Source organism: Blennius ocellaris (genome assembly GCF_963422515.1).
Source record: "Blennius ocellaris genome assembly, chromosome: 9".
In the NCBI taxonomy this organism is placed as follows: domain Eukaryota; kingdom Metazoa; phylum Chordata; class Actinopteri; order Blenniiformes; family Blenniidae; genus Blennius; species Blennius ocellaris.
In genome coordinates this window covers 3,101,916-3,125,823 of record NC_137658.1, presented here as the reverse complement: position 1 = coordinate 3,125,823, position 23,908 = coordinate 3,101,916, and the positions used below count along the sequence as shown (strand labels likewise).

Genomic DNA, 23,908 nt, shown 5'->3' with positions numbered 1-23,908 from the left:
TCCATGTGTGGGACTCATACATCAGTGTAACGACGGCGCAAAAAAAAAAAAAAAGAAGATGGAGCATTGACTTTCCAGCTTTAATTACAAAAAAATGAAAAGGAGGGGAGGGAGGGGATAGAGGTTAGGGACAAGACGGAACGCTACATGGCTGGAGAACATAGAACGGAGAAAGGTGAACATAGAAAAGACAAAATGAGAAATGATGGACAAAACGTAGTTCTGGACGGGCAGCCAGTGCAGGCTGCTGGTTGCGCTGGGTCCAGCGCCGCCGCTAATTGCTAACAAAGCTATTGAGGATGCCATCAGATACACTGATCTCACCATGATGGATTCAGTCCTGAGTCTGCAGAGTCTGGCGGTCTGGACAAACAAAGAGGTGTTCCGGAGGTTTATTGGTCCCTGATTTGATTTGTCAACAGTGATAAAAGCTCGAGGCCTTAAAGAACGAGGGGGGGGAACGACTGTTTTGGCCATTTCTGTTTAGTTTACAGCCCCAGAAGTGGTTGGTAGAGTCGGATTGTTACTTTGCAGTGGAGCATTTCAACCTGAGGGTCAATATTGATCTGAATGGGGTCACGGAATGCAAATTGGGGCTCATTTGCTGATTCCCAGTTTGCTTTTTTTTTTTGTTTTTTATGTTGTAAAGCATGAAAAGTCACTTTCTAATATCCCTTGAGAAAACTAAACAGACAAGTCTCAAGTTGCATAAAGCTTTCTCCCTTTTACCAGATTGTGACGGGACATTGGGTTGACGTGTAGAGCGCACGGCTTCTGTGCCGCTGAAGCCCGAGTTCAGGTGCTCATGAATTAGATACTGGGACGGCCGGACACCCGAGACTGGAACTTCGTATACAAGGAGGGTTAACGTCTGCTCAGTGGCAATTTAATCAACATGGTCGCTCACAGGGAATTTGGAGAGTGGGTACTAGTGCTTAAGGAGATTGGTCTTCATGACCGGGGGGGAGTGATGAGGTAAAGGACAGCAGAGGACATTTTGATCTACATTAGATGCTGACACAACAACTTGACCACTCAAAGAGATAAATCAACATTTTCTTTTTATCTTGGAGTTTAAAAACGATTGTCAGTTTTTGACCATTGTAGACTAATCATTTGTTTTGCCATTAAATTTGGGTTAGTTTCAGTTTTTTTAAACTGACTCACTCCTACACCTCTACCTGAAACCCATTCGGCCCTCTTAAACTCAAGAGTGCGTCTGAAATGCACTCCCAACCCTCTTCACTCTCTCAGTGCCACAACAAGTCTTCCTTTTGTCTTCTATTCTTGTCTTTTTTCCTTTTTTTTCTCTCGCCGTAACGTCGCCCGGAGAACACCCAGCTGGCGTAGCCTCTACGCCGTCTTAGCTGACAGCCAGCGCTCCTATTTCTGAGCTTGGAATCGGCTTTCCCCGCTCCGATCCCATTACTAAGCAGGCCCACTACCGGCGGGGACGAGACAGCAGCCCTCCTCTTCCTCCAGCCCGCCGATCTGTCGCGTTTTTTTATCCTCCAGTCATTGTTCAGTCCGGACTCCGTTTCAGGATGTTCGTTGTTATTCCCGGTTTCCCTCCCAGTGGGGTTGAGTAAGAAATGTAGATTCTAGCAATTATCATTAGAAAGTTTTTTGTTTTGTTTTTTATACAGAAATCAGAGAAACACTGGAGTAGGTCACAAAAAGCATATCGGGAAAAACCAGGATAACTGCCCTTGTTTGCGATCTGTACAAATACTACTTCAAAGAGATGAGTAGAATAGATAGAAGTGGAAATAGTGTGCAAAAACGGAGTAAATGTGCATCCCAATCTACATGTCACTGTTTTAAATGGAAGGGAAACAATGAAGACAAATTAAAGACGATAAATATGATATGAAACTGTCTCAACACCTTTTTGTTGAGCTTTTCTACAGGCACTTCCAAGCTCCTAAATTCCCATATGTTGGTGGATTTTTTTGCCCACGTTTACCCTCCATAAGAGTCTTCAGCTCTGCATCTGTCGCCCTCCCTCGGCTCTTGAGTTTCAGAAAGCAGCCGCAGTGCCCTTCACTCGCTTTTGATTGGCTGTGGCTTTATCCATCGGGCAGTGGAACAGCCCGATTTAGCCTTGACTGCTAATCTCACCACAATTAAGCGGGGTGCTTAGTGGCGAGGTGAGGCTGGAGGGGCCGTGGGCGTCACCGAGAAGCCGCCTTCCTCCTCTTTAAGAGTGTGTAGTGAGTAAGCACCAGCCGCTGCCGGGCCGTATATCTCGCGGACAGATCGATCAGCAGATGCATCGAGACGGACGTGACGCACCCCGAGTCCCGGCTGCACGGCCGCACGCCCACCGACAACACGGCTCCGTGTCGTTTCCGTCAGCTGGGCTGCTTTGCTTAACGGGGGGTATTTCCATCCTTCCACGGTTTAGCCTCTTACGCCGTAAGGAGGCAGGCGAGGGTTCACCTGGGCTGTTGCTGCTCGATTTAGCCTTGGCCGCTCTGGCTAACCGGGGGACGGAGGGACGGCGGGGGAGGCAGATTAGGTTGCAGAGTGACAGAGGTTGGCTGGAGGTGAGATCAGTGTAACGGATCTCCCAGCAGGAAGCGCGAGATGCAGACAGACCGGATTCCATGCCAACCGGTAACCTGACGAAACCTTGAATTAAGTATAGAAAGTGACTCTGTGACAGATCGGCGATTAAACATGCATTCTTTTATATCCCTTTTGTACAACGTTCGCTTCAAGCGACGCGACAATGACGCGCGGAGTCGCTGGAAACGCAACTTTCTGGCTCCGTCTGTTAAAAGTCAGAAACACTGTTACTGCACATGCTTAGTTTTTGAGCTGCTTGTCACCTGTAAAGCAATTCAACTGCACTCAGTGTACACAGTGTATTATTCTCAACCAACAGCGCCAACTAGCCATTCTAACCACATTGTTTTCAGTATTTCCTTGCAAACGGACGTCGTTGCCGCGTCAAAACCTAATTTTTCTGAAACAAAAACATGAAAGATTGTGTTTTTCTTACTTGAATTATTGGACCGAGTTCTAAATCTGAAGCAAAAACAAAACTTCCTAACAGACCTGAGCTGTAACTTCCCGAAAATGTTCTCATTAGCCGTGTTGTTGTACGAGCCGGTGACGGCCTCACCTTTATAAAGGCGGCCGCAGATCATCTGACAGAAACAATAGAGAGAAAATGAGCGTTTGATTGAACTCCGGAGCGTTTTACAGTTGAGGCTGCAAGTGTCATCGGCCGCACTCAATAACACTTGTTGTATTGACTGAAGGCCGGAAATCATTGCACTGCGAGAAAGAAGTGTGTGTGTGTGTTTGAGTGGCGTAAGAGACGGGAGACATGAAGGAAGTGAAGGACAATGAGTGGCTTTGTATGTTGAAATATATTTTTGACACAGAGTCCAGACACTGAGGTTGCTGACTTTATAATCCACCTCTTTCCTGCGAGACAGTTTGTAAAAATCCTCTTAAAAGAGGCCGAAGGTCACAGTGCCATTGCAATGCGAGTTAAATATGAAGCAAGCTTTTGGAAAGGATCCCTGGTTGTTTAATAGAGCTTGAGTTTGAGAAGTCTTATCATTTATTTGATGAGAAACGTGAGTCTCTTAAACCTGTGTCACCCGTCCATTTAACTCGTTTTAAATCAAGTGTGTGCCATTACATGCCTTCGAATCCTTTACCAATTCACAAAGTGAACTATAAGTGCACTTTGGCCACTTACACAGCAGTTTGAAGAAGAGAGTGTGGTGAGCTCACAGGATGGGGAATAAAAAAGGTTGGTGTTGGAAGTTGTAGGACAACTCAAGGTGGCTGGTTTCAATCTATTACGATGGAGGTAGAGTAGAGTAATTAAATTGGCTTAATGTTCATGGAAATACGAACTCAGATTAGAGCTTTTTTTTAATGAAATTTGGGAACGTTAAAAGAAAAATAGAAAAACTTGGAATTTGTAGGTAGAGTAAAGTGTGATCGAGCACAGATTATTAATTAGCACCAGCCAAAACAATTCCCACAAAATATCAATATATTAGCATCATAGACTCAACATATTACATTTAACGGCCTTTATCTTTTGTTTGGTTTTGACACAGAACCAATCTCGTCTTGCTGTATGGCTCAAAGGCACATTGGCAGTGCCAATATCTGACTGTGTGCCGCCGCATCTCTTGGGGATACTGAAGCGATTTGGAGAAAACACAAAAGGCGTGATCACACTCGCGCACACCCACCCCGAAGCACCAATAATGGGAACATCCAGTACTTTACACCACTTAGCATTTCCACTTCCTCCTCAACTGTCCTCGTTTGTACTCATCACAACACAAACACATGCATTTACAAATGCACTCGCTCACTCACTCACTCACTCACTCACTCACTCACTCACTCACTCACTCACTCACTCACTCACTCACTCACTCACTCACACTGACCCCGTGACTTACCGACTGACTGGCGGCAGGTCTGAATTAAAGGAAATCAGCTAATTGAACGTGAAGAGAAAATAGAAGGGAATGTTCTTTTTGGGTTTTGAGAAATGTGACACGGCCCTCCTCTTCAAAACTATTTCTTGCTCACACACACACACACACACACACACACACACACACACACACACACACACACACACACACACACACACACACACACACACACACACACACACACACACACACACACACACACACACACACACAGATCCCCTCTTACTTCCGAGGCATGTAATAAGAAACACTGGCTGCCAATTTTGCCTTTCATCCATTCATTATAGCTGGCTCCTGTTTGAATGGGGGGGGGGGGCTCACATAAATCACTTTATCTGTCATGTTGAAGCGTTGTTGCACGAGGTCAAGGCCACACACACACACACACACACACACACACACACACACACATACACACTGACACACACTCACAACCGTGCTGCCGGTTGCCACTGCGGCTTGTCTGATTAGACCTGATTGATTCCACAATAATCCCCATTCACTTGCATCATCAAGCTTTAAGATCTGCATGTGCGTATGCGCGCGCATGCATGTGTATGTGTGTGTGTGACGGGTCATCTGTGTCTGGCAGCAGCTCCTCAAGTCAGCAGCAGCCTGTGGAGGAGCTGGTCATGAGACCGGGACAACAGCTAAATATAGCCACACACAAACACAGACATGAGAATGGTTGTCCGTACATGAAGTACTTCAATGAAGAAGAAAAAAAAAAAAAAAAAGGCCCACACTGCAGATTTGTATTCTGGACTGCATCTCTTATTACTACCCCTTCTTCTTTCTTCTTTTTTTTTTTTTTTCTTTCCCCGTCGTTCATCTTTCTTTACCACGAAGGAAAGAGGAACTCCGGAGGGAGCGGAGTGACAGACTTCCTGTTTACGATCAGACGGGCACAGCGGCCTGTTGGAAACACGCTTCACTCACCAGAATCAAACCGCGGAACACGCCGTCGTGTCTTTGCAGTGACTCTGCAGCGGTTTCCCTCCTCCGCTCCTCCTCTCAACAAGACGCTCTTGTGTGTCCTCGCTGTGTACCTGGGAGTATTATGGCGGAGATAACGGACCCAAATTATCCCTCGGTTGACACCTGAACATCATTAGAAAATCTCCATGTTGTGTAACTTAATCATAACTGAACACCGGAGGATACTGTCGCATCGCAAATTAGATTATCAGGAATAAAGTGGCAGTCGTCGTAGTCGTTTACATCCTTGGATATTAACCAGCATTTAGGAGCGAAGTACACGTCTTAACGCTCCAGTAAGAATTTAATATCCTGCCGATCTTCTTCGGGCTGCATAATTCAGTGTATTGTCTGAACAAACTGAGGAATTAATCGACTTTTAATCACTATGGGTATTCTTACTTTTTTTTTTTTTTTCCCCCGCCATAGTCTTTGGATAGTGGCGTTGAACTAGCAAACCAGCATCAGAGCCATGATGTCAGAAATGCAAGTTTCATTACATTTCACTGAATTTTGCACCAGAAAGTTTCATTAAAATTTACTTTATGTTGAGATTGAAGTGATTTTCAGTAGTAGTTGTTTAGTTTTGTGGAAAACAAATAGACATTTTCTTCACGTATGCTCGTCGTCACGACAAATGAAAAACGTTCAAGTTTAGATTTAAAGGTTATTATTGCACTATTTTACCTGTCCATTCCAGTCAAGATGAAATTAATCCTCATGTCGCTCCTGAACTAAAATGACACTCCTGATGTAAACTCTCTCATCTCAGGCAAAAGCCTTTCTTTAATAATTTTTTTAAACAAATTTATCATCTTCAGAGCAAGATATCTGAGGAAACCGAATAATGAGAATCAATTTATTCCTTTATTTAAAAAAAACAAAACAAATTATGGCGTGAATATTGATTACTTTACAATAAAGTATATATTTACAGTATCTTTACTTACTACCATATGTTCAATAATAATTGATGTCATGAGTATTTGTCTTGAAATAACCTATAATGCACAACGGTTGCTTGTATATAAAGATCTTTTCCAAGCCTCTTAGAACATTTTTATATTGTCGGACTGTTTGTCGACGGTAACTTTTGCCATTTAAACTCAATATCAATCCACCTCCTAAGGTGAGACTTTGTCCCTCCATGAAAGTCGAAATAAATAGATCAGAGAGGGGGAATCCCCCCCTGATCCGCCCCCTTACAATATTATAATCCCAGGTTAATAAGTGGCTTGAAGCCGAAACTCTGTTAAATGTGCGAATGTAAAGCAGATCGCTCCTGGAAAAAAAAAGAACATTTTGGTGCTCAGTCAAGCTTCTCCGGATAAACAAAGATTAAACAGCATGAGATGATGATTCCCATTGATCTGCATCCTAATTTAGCTTTCGTCTGTACCCTTGTGAGTTCTCATTGTCTGACTTTGTGCCTCAATAATCAAACGGCACATAATTGGCTTTTTGTGGCTCCTTATTAAACATGGAGTGCAAGACGGGGAGGGGGGAGCGACGGGGGCATTCGTTTTGTTCCGTTGTAATTAAGCACATCCCATCTATGTAGTGGAGGGAGACATTTTTTTAAATATTTTTTTAAATTAGCTGGGAATTTTAAATTGTAGAGAGTTTTTCTTTTTATTACTTGTCAGCCAATGACTTCCGGTACGCAGACCTCCGCCGTGTCACAGTGAAGTATTTGTTGATCTGTGTTCAGGCTCATAATTACGTGTTCATGTATGTCAACATACTGAAATGGACTTTGCTTGAAGAGTTTTGTTCGAGTTTTTTTATTTATTTTTTTTGTCTTTGTGAAGATTTGCGATTAATACTGAAAGAGCCGACGTTCTCCAGCTTGTCAAAAACAAACAAAAAATAAATAAATAAATAAAAGCCTCGTTTCGGAAATTAAAAGCTCAAATCACCACTTGGAAAAAGAATCTTAAAAACCCGCTAATGGAGTCAGGCGTTTCATCGCTCAATCCCGAGTGTCCACGCCCTCATTTATCGGGGTCTCGGAGCGCTATGTTGGACTGTCATTTGTTAAACGCTTCCTGTCAAAGTGACCTACAAGAGAGTGAGAGTTAAGGGAGTGGGACACTTAGACAGAGCCCCCCCCCCCCCCCCCCCCCCCTCCTCCATCTTACATCTTCCATGTCACTCCAGTGTGTGAAGCCGGGAGGTGATTACCGCTCTCCGTCCAGCTTCTCTCATCACCATTTTTCAGCTGTATGGACGGCGCTTTGTCACTTAACCTTCACAGGTTCGCCCCTCCCCCCTCGTTCTAATGGACAAAAGTGTCTCTCCGGGACAGAAGACATGTTTGAGGAACCATCTTCCCACGATAAACTTTGAAAATAGATCGTCTCTGTTTGATCGCGGACGGGTCAAAGTTGAGAAAAGCCTGTGACGCCGGTCAGCGGGCGGCGGCGGCGGCTTGTTTTATTGTTTTAGTGCTTGGTTTTCTCAGGTAATCTCCTTCGGTTACAGAGGGATTCACATAGAAAAGATCATTTGAGCTTCCTGTGTCGGGCTTGCTCTTTCCCTCGATTTTTATTTAATTTAATTTTAAATTTCCGGACCACATTTCGGCATTCCGTAACCATATTTCTGGGACAAGCGGAAACCGAAGAAGTTAGAAATCCACTGTCCTGCTTTTCACTTTGCTGATATGCAAGACAGCCTGGCTTTTTTTAAGGGGAAAACACTGTGGATTATTAAGCGACTCAGCAACTTACTATGATTTTTCACCGTCAACGTTTACAGTGAAATCGATTCGTTTGTGCATTTCCGTTTCAGGAAAGTTTCGCGTTTGCATGGCAATGCCCATTTCCGCTGAAAACGATTCAGTTGGGCCACTAGGGGGTGCTGTTGTTGGTTTTTTTGTAATGAACCCACTTTAGTCAAACCTCCACCTGTTGCTCCAGGTCCCAATGAGGAACATTATTACATATCACCAAAAAAAAACCATATCACAGTTTGAAATTGTTCTGCTTTCTTATTAAATGAAAACAGATGAGTAGTTCTGCAATAAGTCGGCCGCGCTCCTCCTACCTGCCCGTCTCGGCCCTATATTTGGGAATATAAAAACCTTCTTGATCCACGAGGATGTGCTGCCGGGTGCTGAAGCCCGGACTAACCGGAGAGCACTCCACATCCTGCAGTCTTTCCTTCACCCCCCCCCCCCCCCCCCCCCCCAGTGATCCAACACCCCGGAGTCCAGGGAGCTTGACCTTGTATGGTGCTGGTGCTGCATCTGATGGGAGTGTGCGCCTGAAGGGAAGTTTGGACAGTCCAGAACACTGTTGAGGACTCACCGTCACATGACTGAGCTTGTGACTGACCTTACATAACGTTACATTTACAGAGAGAGCCCGCTGCCGGTGCTTCCGCGGATCAATCGAGTGTCACGTTATACTACCGATAGCATGCAACAGTTGGATGTTTTCTTTTTTGCAGTGACTTGTGCGCCAGTGTTTCAAGTCATTCTCAAGTTAACATTTAACTCTGTGCAATCTGATGTGTGCAAGTCCAAAAGCCCTGTCCTGTATTCTACGATATCAATGCTGATAAAAATCAAATAAAGAAAAAAGAAGCGATCATTTATGGCAGAGTTGAAATGAATCGTATAACCGAAGTACTACTGTCACGATGAGTTGACTTATTAATGTAAACGTTTCGTTTTCTCCTTTAAGTCGAACCAGAATAAAAACCTAAACACACCTCATATCTCCTTTCGTAAACATAGAACTATTATATGGTTTGATAACTTACAGATTGTGTTAATTGATTTGTGGTGGATGTCCATCACAGCCCCCACCACTAGAGGGTGTAATGTGCAGACATACATCGTGTAGCGACGTCTCGTTTCAGTGGTTGTTGTCGCATCTCAAGAAAACCACACAATGCATAAATCTGCTCTGTGTTTAAATAAACTTGATTATCGTGCGATTATCCTAACGACTCATATTTTTGTCTCTCCGTCTAAAAGCAACCCGCTAACTCGCCTTTAACGGCTTACCTCGCCTAATGAGATAATTTTAGGACGCTCCAAGAAAACGCTTGTGTAACTATAATTCCGACCTGCTATTAATAGTAAACCAGAGTACAGGCTTGGAGCTTTTACCGTGAAGTCAAACAAGCGATAACCCTTCAAAGAATGTTCCCTGCGTGTCGCCGTGTTTGCGTGCGTGCGTGCGTTTAAAGATAGAAGTGAAGGATGCAGCATCCGCATGCTCCAGCGCCACCGCAGAATCTGGCTGGCCTTTTCCACATCCACTCGCTCATTTTAGCCCAGATAGCCCTCCCACGTGCAAGGCCGCGGCTATAAATAGCGCCGGTTTAATGCGTGATTGTCCCGGCAGGCTTCTTTTTTTTTTTTTTTTATGACTGAACGGCCCAGTAGGTTTTCAGTGTTGTTACTAAGGCAGAGATTAACCACAAATGGAAGTCGCCACACTTCATTTTTTTCGCTCTCTCTCTCTCTCTCTCTCTTTCTCTCTCTCCACCTCATTCCCCCAGTTCTGCCGTTGTCACACCGCACTGCACCTTTACAAGCAGATATTAGGCGGCGGGATTTACAGCTCTCAGAAGGTCAAAGGTCAAGGCAAGACGCGAAATTCACATTTGAGCTACGCTTTTGTTTTTGCGATTTATCTGCACTTATGGCAGCTTATAATTCATCCCTCCGTATTTAGAATCCGTTAAACTCCCAATGAACTTATTTCAATTTCCCCAGCTGTATGCCCTCTCAATACTTCAAAGATGCCTGTATTCTTCCGTTAATTTCATGCTCATTTGCTCAATCTGCCCATTCGAATGCCCCATTTAAGCCATAATAGATTCAGACAACAACACGTTGAGTGATGTTTTCAGTCCCGAGGTGCTGCGGCTGTGTTGGGGTTTTTTTTTCCACCTTGGAAACGGAAGCATGATGAAGCACTGTGTCGTTATTCAGCAAAGAAAAAGAAAAAAGCACGTTTTTATTTCTTTTTCATATTTCAGACTTGCAGAGTCTTTTATGCTCACGGCCACCTCGGCAGAGTGTCAAGTGTGAGTTTCTTTTCAATATGCCTCCATGAAGATGTCGGTACAGACTGGCTGCTCTCACCTTTGCGCTGTTTCACTGCTTTGCCGGGCGAATCGTGGGATGAACTGAGTTTGACCCAGAGCATGAAGCCTCGCTCTGCTGGAAGAAATATAGAACTATTGACTCTATTTTCTAGATATTAGTTCTAGATTTAAAAATTTTTCCAGTCCAGAATTGCACATATTTCCATTTCGAACTTCTTCGTAAGTGCAGTAGCTCTCTAAAAACGTTATGCATTGTAGTGGGAGGAAGATGCACTATCGTTGATCGTTGATCTGCACTTGACAGAAACTGATTTATGAAAACAATAACAAAACACCTAAATAGACAGACAGGACCACCATACTAGACAGCTTTTATAAAAGCACACTGGTTTTCATTTAGAATTAAAGCTACGATGTTAATTAAACTTGTTAACGTCGGATATCTTTCTGTCGCCGCCAGGCTCTGTTTGCACGACAATGTTTTTTTAATTTTGGATAACACAAAAATAACATTCGGAATAATTATTTTCTTTTTCCTCCCTATCCCACCCCATCCCAGCAAAACAAACAAAAAAGCCAGATAGCTCAGAAATGCAAACTTGTGTACTTAGAGACAAAACACAATAAGTAAACAAACGGACAAATAAAATATACAGATATAGTTACACACATGCATACATACGCATAGACATATATGTGTATACATATGCATATATATATACACGAATAACAAAAACATTTATAAAATTATATCTAATGAAAATAGAAAAAAAAATCTAATAAAAAATGTATTTACACAACAATGTTTGTGAGTGAAAACGTATAACTTTAATTGTGTTTTTGCAAGTCTTTTTACAGACAATGGTTCCCATGGGGGAACTTTCTTATTTCTTTTTTTAAATGCTTTGATTCTCTGTGTAAACCGGGGAAAACACAACTTTCTGAAAACACTCGGGCTCCTTCTCTGTGTTGCCGTCGGAAATGCTGCCGCTGCACATGCGAAACCATAGTAAATATTTCTTCTGCATAAGCGAGTGGATGGATGTGTAAATGGGACCTCAGTCGGTTCGGGACGAGTGAGGCGCTCTGCCTACAGTTATAACAGTTTAGTGCAACAGTAACCGTCGGCTGTGGCTATTAGTGAAACGCGGTTTTCACGTGGACTGGTGAAGAATGTCTTCTGAGGATCTGGTGCTCCAAACAACATTGATGCTGGACTGTTTTACATTCTTCAGTCGGTGGTAGATTCCACACGGGCGTCCTAAAACATCGGACGCTGATTTCCTTTCCGCTCACGCTTTCCTAGAACGCCGCATTTAGAGGAATTTTGCTCCCGAGAAATGAAACGTCCAGAAAGTCTTTTGTCTTCCATCGAGAGCGGCGGCAGCAGCAGCCATGTTCAAATTGGATTTCTCGGCCGTTTTCATGAGATTTGAAAGTCAATCAGAAAATTAAAATTCAAAAGGAAACCAGCATCAAAAACAGCCGCCAAAAAAAACTTCCCACAGCCACTTCAGCGTAATCGCTTCTCTCTGCCTTTGATGCCGCGCGCTAACAATGTTTCCGCCAATTATTGCTAAATAAGCAAACACTTGTGTTCTGAGTGGAGTTTTGAGACACAGAAGCTGGGGATTGAGTTTTGTTTTGAAAATCTCTGATACATTAAACAGTTTTACAACTCAAATCTATTGTAACTGAAGTGGGATCACGTGAACAATGGAGGTGAATTAAAGATGGGGCAAACACAAGAAGGAACATGTGCTGCTGCTGTTTTAATTCCAATAAAAAAGATTTGTTTGTAGATTTTTATTTAAAAAAAACAACAACAAAAAAAGTCCCATTTTGAGTTGATGTGTTTCAGGTTTTGAGCGACATCTTCGATCACGGCCCACGTCCATCACCTGCCCCGGTTAGGTTTGAGCCAATACCTGAAGCCGTAAAAAACATGGTAAAAAAAAAAAACAGTGGGGGCGGGGCTTACAAATCCGCTCACACATTTCTATTGGATGTCGAAGAAGAAACGAGCGAGTCGGGAGCATTTGTACAAGAGGTGAAGACAAATTCGGTCCCGTTTTCACGTGAAAATGCAAAACTTTAGTTAGGTGTTAGATGGAGAAGCACAACTTTTTGAAAATGACTCCCAATTGGGAACTTTTGAAATACGTCCCATCTCCGAAACGTGTGAAAACACAACTTTTCCATACAAATGGGATCTGTGTTTTCTGTGCATGTGTGGTTCTCATTACAAAAACAAACAACAGTGCCATCTCCTGGCCTGGCATGGTAACTACATCGCTTTCAAGCGTCTCTGCCATTTACACGCAAACGGTCCTCGTTTCCAAAACGTTGCGCGTGTAAATACGAAAACCTTCCAGAAACGAAAACGGTGCGTTTCAACATCCTCATATCAACCCGGCAAGTGTTTTTAGGGCGAGAACAATTCCATGGTTACTCCACGTTGCTGCGACCTTCATGGACTATCGCTCTTAAACCAACAGAAGCATGTTAGTGGACGTTCGAGGTCAGAGGTCGGCGCCGCCAGACAATCAGAAGGATGTGCGGCGATCGTGTCCCGCGAGAGTCTGCAGGAAAAATGAAACCTGAGCAGAGCGTGGGCGGAGGTGGGCGGCGGCGCTTCCTGCCGAGCGGCGGCGCCGTTCCGTCCTCCCGCCGTCTCTCGAGTCGCGTCGCAACGCTGTGGCCGACGCGCCGCGACCACACGGGGGCCGACCTTCTGCTGCTGCAGCGGCGCTCTTAACATGCGTGTCACATGTGTTCTGTGTGTGTTGCTTTGTATGTGTGTGTGTGTGTGTGTGTGCGTGCGTGCGTGTGTGTGTCATGCCCAAGGATGTTTTTATTGATTGACGGCGGTAATCGAGGGAAGAGGGGAAAGATGGAGGGATGATGGAGGAGGAAAAGAGGCCGAGTGGAAACAAAGAAATCAATCAGCCTGTCCTCCCCGAGTTTATAAGGTGGAGGAAGAATGAGAGAGGGAAAGATGGAGAGGATGAAAAGAAGGGGAGAAGAGAGCGAGATCACAAGTGAGGGTGTAGAGAGAGAGAGAGAGAGAGAGATGGAGGGAAGAGAAGAAAGTTAGACAGGAGGTAAGCGTGAGGGAGAGCAAGAAGGAAAAGAGGGCGATGAAGCCGAGGCGCAGGGGAGAGGAAGAAAAGGAGGAACGGAGTGAAGGTCGGGAAATGGGAATGAAGATGAAGTGGGATCGAGGAGGAAAGAGAAGGAGCAAATGAGGAGTAAATTGTTGGGGGGAAAAGAAAGGGAAGAGAAGAAAAGAAAAGGAGAAAAATCAAGAAAAGGAGACGTTGAAAAGATAAGGAGAGTTAAAAGGAAGGTAGGAATAAAGGTGGAGGGAGTGAGGAGGAGGATGGTGGATGAAGGATAGAGCAGGTGGAGGAGAGAGGACGCCTGATGAGGGAAGACGGAGGAGAGGAGCGTGAGATTAAAGAGGAGAGAGAGAGAGAGAGAGAGAGAGCGATGAGCTGAGCGTCGAACGAGTGGCGGAGGGGGATGAGTCAGACACACGTGAGGGAGATGTGAGCCGCATGTTAACGAACACACACACACACACACACACACACACACACACACACACACACACGGCGAGGTGAGAACACACACCTGCATCAGCAACTGGAGGGTGAGGAAGCAATGGGAGGGTCTTATAGAGGGCATCCTCTCTTTCGTTTCCTCCCTCTTCCTCTCCCTTCTTCTCCTCCGTTTCCCCATCCAGTCACGACTGCCCCCCTCTCCTCCCCCCTCTCCTCCCCCCTCTCCTCTCCCCTCTCCCTCTTCCTCCCCAATCCGTTTCTTCTCCTCCATTCTGACCTACATCTTCCTTTTCATCCCAGCATCCACCTTATTTTCCTGTCCTCCTCCTCCTCCTCCTCCCTCTTTCCTCCGCCATCCTTCGCCCACCCTCCACAGCCCCCATCTTTAGGTTTGTCTCTCTTCTCCATCCATCCATCCATCTATCCATCCATCCATCATTGGCTCTTGGATTTTATATTCATATTTATACTGTTTACTGTCATTCAGCTCAGTAATTTATGACGCCGTAAACGATTGCTTGACCATAACACACACACACACACACACACACACACACACACTGAAACAGTAGTATTCAAGCTACTATGAGGCTGTAAATCAAAGCCGTGCAAGCGAGAGATCATGACGAGAACAAAATCCCTGAATGATTGAAAACCTGGAGCGGGACGTGGCTTTCTGGGAAAAAAGTCGACAATGTGGACATTTAACTTCTAAATGTGTGAACAACAGTTATACAGCATTGAGGCAGTGACTGCAGGGAGGAAGACTGATGATGATGATGATGAGGAGGAGGAGGATGCTCCGCCTTGTGGAAGCTGGTGATAATTAATTATTACAGCTTCTTGTTAATTCATCATGGAAGTTGACCGGCTGGTGATCACTGGTAGCTGTTGGAGTCCAATATAAATGTTGGGTAATTGCTTTTATGATAATGTTTTTTTTTTTTTTTTTGATGATCAGTCGTGATGGTGGCGGTGGAAGGGAGGGACGCGGCTCGTGCAGATCAGCGTTTCACTTGAGCTGAATAATTAAAAGCTGAATAACCGGGCGTCTCCACTTGTTGCGTGTGAGTCGAGTCGTACTGAGGCCTGCGGGTCACCGACCAGATTAAACAAATGAACATTTGTATGCTGTTTATTTGTTTTTTTAATAAAAGGCAATCACATTTTTGTAAATTGTGTTGTTTTTTTTGTTAATTGCCCTGTTTACCTGATTTTATTGACTTCATGTATAGTAAAGGATTATTTTATCAGTCTCTTCATTAATCAGCTGTAAAGCAGTTTGATTCAAGCTGGGATATTTTAGTTTAGTTGTGATAATCTTGATTAAAAGTTATAAAGATGATAATAATAACAGTACTGTTTAGAATTGGTCGTTTAAAGTGGGTTTCAGGACGGATCATCTCTGAGGGAAACTGATAGTGAACGGAAAAACCGTCTGTTTAGTTCAGTTTGTGCGACCGTTTAACTGGTCGACCCTGTCTGTCGGCGCGGCGAAGAGGAAGTGTGTGTGTGTGTGTGTGTGTGTGTGTGTGTGTGTGTGTGTGTGTGTGTGTGTGTGTGTGTGTGTGTGTGTGTGTGTGTGTGTACGTGTGTGACACACAGTTACAGTTACAAACACATTTCCTCATCATACATTCACATATGTTGATCGTTTACTCTCTCTCTCTCTCTCTCTCACACGCACACACACACACACATTGAGTAAGCACATCTTGTTTTGAACAATCCAGTCTGACTGCTTCTCACTCCATAAGACTTCCCTCCTCCTTTCTCCTCCTTTTTTTTTTGACCCCCCTCTTTTATCGTCCTTCCCCTCAGAGACTTCTGACATTTCCTTTTACTGTGAGTCACGTATACACACTTCCTGCTCTTCTTCTCACAATGACGCGGTCCGTGTGTGTGTGTGTGTGTGTGTGTGTGTGTGTGGTGTGTTTCTGTCTGAATGGAAGCCATGTGCTGTGACTTTAAACCACATGGCTACTATTCCTGCCGCGGGCAGAGAGTTTGAGTTCTTTGTGTGTCGGAGGAGGAAGTCGGAAGTTTCAGGAAGTCGCATGAAATTTTCACACGTTCTTGAGCTCATTTGAAGGATTCTCGAAAAGGTTTATGAGGCTGTTTCATGAGGGTTTCAAGAGTTGGGGGGGGGTTTCAAAAGCGTCTCAAAGGGTCAAGCCCCGTTGCCTCCAGGTCCTGAAGGAATGCAATCTGTAAGATTTAAGCAGCGGTTTTCAGAGAATTGAACACATGTTGAGAGAATTGCAGACATTTCAAGTATCTCCAAAGACGTTCAAGGATCCTTGATGGTGTTTGTGAGAAGTTCTGATGGCCTTTCAGGAGGTTTAACGGGTCAGTGAACGTCTTGACTGGAAGGTTTAGGGCGGTAATTGTTCCTCCACAAGACCTACTGAGGAGTGAAATGTCCTTTTCCTTCGGAGGTCAGGACTTGTAGGGGCTCTGACAGTGGTTCTTTGTCGGGAAAAGCCTCAATAGGGTCAAGAGAGGTCTCCCAAGGCTCTGAATTGGCTTGAAGGGGTCTAAACATGTTCCCAAAGTTGTTTGCAAAGTTTAAGTCTGAGCAAACACTTGCGGAAAAAACACAATTATGTAAAAATGGGGAAGTTTACCATCCTAAAAGAAGACCTTCTGATTCTACCCTTCCCAGTTTGCTCAGTCATTTTTAAGTACAGATCACGTGTTGTGACTTTTCACCAGGCTGTTTCATGGTTTCACGACACTTTTCTGACTTAATGACTGCACACAATGAAGAAGGAAAAAAAAAAAACAGCTCGATGTGCCACCGTGACCAAAGAGTCCACAGATCAGATGGAGTAAACAGAGGAGCTCATTTCGCTGATTAACATCCCATCAGCCAACGAAGGGGAACTAATCACCCGAGGACCTCTCGGGTCACGGTTGCACTTTGTCGTGAGCTTGGAGGCAGACGTGCGGGTTAAGTGCTCGGGGAGCCTCTTCGACAACGACTGCCAGCGTATGTGACACATTTTACGTCTTAATGCCGCATCGCGACGCGGCTGACGCCTCGGCTGGTTTCAGTTCTTGAACCTCCTCGAACATGGAAGCCTCATTATCGGTAATGAGTAGCTGTTGAGAGATGAAGGGGCCGTGGACGAGCGCTCCTTGTGACTCAGACAGTGGATCTACAGTACGATGGCAACTTGGGGCCCCATGCATATTTTAGAACGCGTGGCCTCGTCGGGGACGGGAACTCTGATTCTAACAAGGCATCGAGCCTCAGAGAAAAACACCTGCTTTGACTCTTTGACTGATTGTGCTTCGCGGAGCGCTTTTTTTTTTCTTTGTCATGACATGACAGACATTTTTAACTTCTTCACATCTCCTCCAGCTGAGATCAGCACTTCCATTCTTTTAGATTCTCACGTTAAAAAGTTCCTCACTTGTGTGACTTTTGTTTTCTTGTTTAGTTTGCTGATGCGTGATTTATTTATTTTTTTGACGTTCCCTTCTCTTTCCCTCTTGCAGTATGGGGAGGAGGAGGTGTGTTCCGACCGCTTGGACACCGACTTCCCAGACATCGACCTCTCCCAACTGGACACCAGCGACTTCGACAGCGTCAACTGCCTCAGCGAGCTGCCGTGGTGCAGCGACCAGCCGGCCGGCGTGTCGCCGGCCTCCATCCACTACAGCACGGCGGACGAGCTGTTTGAGGTGAGCCCCCGCCGGCAAACGCAAGAAAACGGGGATTCTTATTTTTGAAGTAAATAAGAGTTTCAATCAGTCGTTTATTTCTGTGGTGGAGCACATCTTTAATAAGGAGTGTTTGGTACATCAGACCTCCCCCCCCCCCCGATCCCCCAGGCTGACGTTAAGACGTGCAGCATGCCCTCGACGGCGCTGCCAAGAATGTAATTTGCAGTTATGCAGTTTATAAGACGATGATCGAAAACAGGCCATGGGTCTTGGATCGGTCTTACAGCCTCTACAGGAGTCCAGTAAAAAGACATTTGGCTCCGGTATCCGGTGCCGTTCCTGGGTCCGTTCGGGGAATACCCTTCTCCGTCCGTCCGTGTCGTGAAAGACAAAACCCCCGGACCATTGATTGTCTGTAGGTATCCAGCCGCAGCCAAGTCCTGCCGTCCCATTAGAGACGCTGAATCGAGTGCGTCTGGAGAATAAAAAGACAACAACACGGATATAAAGTAGCGTTTAGGTCCAGATCATTGGCTGTGTAATGCAACTCTGCCGGTGGAAATTGCCCTGATGTCGCGACGCGCCGCGGAGTATTGGTTAAATGAAGACGGGCAAAGCATGATGGGAACGTACGCGAGGTAAACGCTGCTCGTCTCCAGGTTTTTATCCCCGCTTCGATCCCCATTAGGCCAGGCCTAAGTGAGTGTTTGTCTTCCGGCTGCTGACGCAAAACAAAACTTTACTGGCGCGGTCGGGCCTGTCAGGGAATATGAGGAGGACCGCATTAACAGTAACGGACGACGTGATCTTCAGGAGAACAGTCGACCTCCTCAAGTCTCTGTTGCAATCTTCTTACCTTCGTTTTCTGCGTTTTAGTGAAAGTAAAGATTCAAGGAGGGCCCCGAATCTTTTATTTGTCACTCTTTTTACGTCTTCATTTGCTCCGTAGCCTAATTTTCTCCTGCAGCTCGGCCTTTTGTTTTCCCACAGACATCATTTTCCGGGATAACTTTCTCTCACGGTACAGTTTCATGTGACCAGCGCGTCTTCTCCGTCACCCACACACATCTAACGAGGGGAATTTTTTTTTTTTTTTAAAGCTCTCTCAGTTCCCCTGCTATATAATATTCGTGCCAATACGGTATCGATCACACTAATACAGCAGGGCAGGCGGTTGGCGACGTGTGGTTATAAACACGAGTAATGAATAGAGTGATGAGGAGACGAAAGACGCCACTCTCCGTCCTGTCTGTCAATAACGCACTTATTCACAGCCGCCTATCGTAAACTAATCCCATGTTGGGAGGCATTGATCATGTTTGTGTGGCAGGGCTTTTGTTTAACCTTAGAGATTTAAAAAAAAAAAAAAAAAAACTAAGCGATGCGTTTTTTAACTTGAAATGTTGCGGCGTAATCTGGGTATCAGCCTGGGAGATTTTATAATGGTAATAAATGACCCTGGCTTTTCAGATGGAGGTTTAATCAAGGCGTGTTGAAAAGCAGGTACTTTAAAGTCTGATTGAGGATATTGACGACTGCACTTTTAAATCTCAACAGGGGGGGGGGGGAAAGACGGGGAAAAATGGAGGCGGAAAGCTTGAGAGACGGGGAATACATTTAATAATAAACAGTTTGTCAGGCGGGGACAGATCGAGGTGCATGATAGAGGAGAGAGACAGATGAATGAAGCTCGCCGGATTCCCGTAGGCCAGCCGTGCTATCACCTCGCCACCAGACCCTGCTCTCAGCAAGATGGCAGCTCCATAACAGTAAACAACCCTGGCGTGTATGTGTGTGTGTGTGTGTCAGGATAGATGGAATGGATGAAAAAGAAGCCAAAAATTTGGACCGTAGTTACAGATATACACTCTTTTTCTCTGCTAATTGGCCTTTTTTTTTTTTTTTAGTGTAGAAATTAGAGCTAGAAATCAGTGTATGGCACATTATCACAGAAAAGCCAAGATGGTGGAGAACCGGGCTGAAAAACATTAATCACGTAAAGTGATGCCGAGCGGTCGATTTTCAATAAAAAATCTTTGTTTCAGCAAAACTGTTGTGATTCCCTCATTACAAAGGCCAAAGGTGAGACTGAGATCATAAATATGAGGAGAACTTACATCATGTCAGCCTTCATGACACCATCCAGCTTACTTTTGACCCGGGTCGAGAATATCCTTCAGATCAATGTAGAACATAAGAACAGATCTTTATTAATGTGTGATTGATGAATCCTCATTTACATTCCAGCTTTACTCCGTCTTTACTGTGCATGTGCACAACTCTTATTCTTGGATAAAAACATCTGATTGTTTAACTTGTGTGTCAATAAATCACCATTTTTCTCTTAAATTCATCTCAACAGATATAAAATGAACCCAAAAACAGCTTCTGTACAAATATTTTCAATACCCACAGTTAATAGCGTTATATTTTAGATTTCTCCTGCTGCAAAATGTTAATATATGTAAATTAGTGATGTCAATTAATTTAAAATCGATTTAATCGCATCTTTTTCTACTTAAGACTTGTACTAGATATTTATTTTATTCACACATTTTAAATTAATCACAAAATTAACGCATTCATTATGAGAACACTAATGTAAGTGTTGGGAATAACTGCAGATTTGACTTAAATCGGCGATTCTGTAGTGACATCAAAACATTAGCAGAAGATGATCATTTCCACACACGAATCGGTTATTTTCACTTCGTGACTCGTGAAAATGATTCATATGGGTGGAGTCTGATGTGAAGCAGCTCTTGAGGGAAAAAAAAAAAAAGAATAATATAAGCACGAGACGTTATTTCCGTGTAGTTAATTATCTGTGCCAGTGAACAACATTTTCTACAAGATTGCAGGCGCAGGAGTCTTGTTTCATTCGATCTCCTGAGCTTCATACATCAAGCAGCGATTATCAACTACACCTCCTACATATTTCACTTTTTGACCTTTAACTCGGAACGGAATTGCATGTTGTTTTTGAAAGTGCTGACTGAATGGAATAATACTTGTACATAAATCAACATGTGTCCTATATTCAGGGTAAAATGCAGGAGAAAAAGAGGAAATGACCTTGTTAGTAGAAAGAGATTCTGTCTTTCGTTTCCAAAGGATCTAAAGATCATCAAGTTTTGCTGCGATGGATCGGAAATTCAGAAAGTATCTACCATATTTGTTAACTCGTCCAATCCTGAGGTTGAACGCTTTTTCTAAATGTCATTTTGAGTTGTCTTAAACAAGGTATTTGGTCAATGCAAGCTAAAAAAACGACTTGTTTTTTCGTAAGTCGTATAAAGAAAGTCATTATCGAGCCAGTGGCCATAAATACACATAGAATTTATCACAGTCCAGTCAGTCTTGTGCGATATCTATATATGCTAAGAATAAATGTGCAATATTTTTTTTTTCCTTTCCAATTCTGTTATAAGTGGTAAGAACAAACATGCCAACAGAGAAAGTATCGGATCCTCATATCCACATATCTGTACCCACAATGTATAAATATGATCACTATATCATCCATTATGCATATTTCTGACAAAATTGCTATTTGTGCATTATTACATTTTCAGTGCAATTTTTAAATGCTATTTAAATAAATTGTTAATACAATATCATTAATATATTGGCTTAAATGTTATTTATTATCAAAGTTATGAGACTGTTGCATTTTTGTGTGTTTTTTTATAATGATTTATGCATAGTAAAACGTGCTAACTTGTTATTATTAAGTATTGTATTGTCCCTCAACCCGTCGATTCACTTCCAGAACCGGCCGCCCTCCAATCATCTGTCCTTTTTAATACAAAGACGCCAGTTTGTGTTGTGTTGTGTTGAGCTGTGGGAAATGTACCTTTTCTCTCCTTTTTTTTGCTGGAGCGGATAAGCGACATAAAGGTTGAGGTGACGTGTAAAATGAGCAGTTTCGTACGGGGAGCCATTTGTCTGTCAATAAAAGTATTCATAGGTGTTGAGAACGACCGCGCTTGAAGCCAAACTGAAAGGGAGGCCATTAGAGAGTAATCGTCTTCCAAAAAAAAAGATAATGGTGGCCGTATGTGGACATTCTGAAGGCTTTTGATGGTGTCGCACTCTGCGATTAAACGTCTGCAGTTGTTGTCGTCGTTATTTTTCTTAATTTTTCGGGCCGGTTTGATGATTTTTCTCGCTTTTTGTGCCCCCCCCCCTGCAGATAGAAGAGGAGAATGCGGCCCTGCTCGCCGCGCTCACGGACAGCTTGGACGGCATGGTGGACGCCGAGGTGGGCGGCCTCTCCGTCTTCCCCGCCCTGGTGGAGGAGCCCAGCCACGGAGAGGAGGAGGAGAACGGCCTTCCCCTCGGCGCCGAGGACTTCAGCCAGCCCCTGGGGGCCGAGACGGAGGACCCGTCACTAGTAAGAGCGTTTCTCCCGCCGCCTTTCGCCTTTGACGTCGGAGTGACGTTGCGCAATCGCCGCCTCCACCTCCCCTTCCCTTTCTCATGCAACAGATATCTTCGGGGGGTCTGACACTTTCACCTCAGATAGCCTCGCGCTTTCCGTTTCGCCGCTCCACGAATCGAAAGCGAGTCCCTTTTAAGCTCGCTTCAAACGCCGCCCACCCCCCTCGGACCCCCCCCTCCACCCCCCCGCCCTCGCCGTGCCTCGACTCTCCTCGACTGTCTTAATCTGCGCCGGGTTGGCCAACCTTCATGTTCCCCCTCGTCGTCCCGCGAGGTTCAAAGTCTCCCTTCAACTCCAGGAAAAAGAGGCGCGAAGCACAAAGTAACCTTTCATCCAGTCCCGTACCGACTGATTCGGTACCCCCCCCCAAAAAAAAAAGAAAAAGAATTTGAGGAGTCACACAAGTCTTTGTTGGTGTGGAGCTGTGGGGGTTTAATGTTCGTTAAGCAGTGATTAAATCATGAAACAGGAGGAGGAGAATGGAATTGATTTCAAATAAATGTTTACTTTGTTCCAGCGACAAGTGGCTTTTAAGACGGGATCAGACGTTTTCTGTTGATTTAGCAGACAAAAATGAGCTAATGATCAAATATAATTTTTTCTGTTTTATCCTTTTTCTATAAAAATTGAAATTTTTCAAGTTTTACAATCAAATTCAAACGTAATTTTCTTTTTTTTTTACAATTTTTTTTTTTTTTTAAATTTACACGTATTAAAGTCATCTACTCCTGTTTAATCTGTCCCTGAATGCATCTTATCAGATCTCCCTCTGCAACGCTACGACCTCGTTTACAAGCTGAAAACTTCCGTCGCGTTTTGGGTTCACGTTTACACGAAAACACAACATTTTTTTGTTGAGGGGGGGAACGCTCCAACTCCGTCGCCGTGGAAACGACGGCAAAAACAACCCTACCAGAGTCTCCCGGGACTTTTCGAGTTGAGAGTCTCTGTGATGACAATCCAACTCCGTCGTCTGTCCAAAAGAGTATGTGTGTACTCCCGTTATTAATGTTTGTAGTTCATGCGATTCAGTTTTGCAGTACTTTAATATTTTGTCAACAACAAATCGTAGATCAGAATGTGAAAGTAGTGAAAAGTCCACGCTGGTGCAGCGGCTGTTGGCATGTTTTCGACCCCTTTCCCCCCTCTTTCTCTTCACACTGTGTTAGTGGAGGCCCCCCTCTCTCTCTCTCTCTCTCTCTCTCTCTCTCTCTCCCTCCATCCTTCCCCGTACCAGACTTCTAGGAACAGATCTTGTTCCCTCCCTCCCTCTGAAGCCTCCGTCTCGTCGGTACCAGAACAGCAAATTGTCGCCTCCCTTTACACTGAAAATCCTGCCCTACTTCTTTTTTTTTTTTTTTCCTCCTCCCTTTTCTTTCACCCCGCTGCCAGAGAAATGCAGGCCTGCGCCGCGACCGTGGCGCTTTAATTGAAGCAGGAAGCAATTCGGCTGCAATAAACGACTTATGATTACCGCTGTAAAGTGGCCTTATTGCACTTGTCAGGATGAATCCAGCCCGCTTCCCTAATTTGACTTGTATTTCGCAGCAAGGTTCGCAGGGTTTTCGTGCCCGCGCCGCTTCGACGGCGGCCGACAAAGATGCTGTTGTTTTGCACTTTTATACCTGCAGTATAAACATGAACCGGGCCGCTCTGCCTTTTTTAATTCGCAACCGCCGAACGGTAGGAGCAAATCTGTC

General features: G+C 44.4%; 1 protein-coding gene across 2 annotated transcripts in view; it reads left to right on the top strand.

Annotated features, from left to right (window-relative positions):
* The window catches only part of ppargc1b (peroxisome proliferator-activated receptor gamma, coactivator 1 beta), a gene marked incomplete at its 5' end in the record, with an annotated part of 86,936 nt that overhangs the window by 44,212 nt on the left and 18,816 nt on the right, over window positions 1-23,908 (top strand). For both annotated transcript variants that reach the window (XM_080502712.1, XM_080502713.1), the window contains 2 exons: window positions 17,597-17,782; window positions 21,960-22,160. In XM_080502712.1, the coding sequence (XP_080358838.1) occupies window positions 17,597-17,782; window positions 21,960-22,160 (387 nt within the window). The remainder of the gene's footprint in view (window positions 1-17,596; window positions 17,783-21,959; window positions 22,161-23,908) is intronic.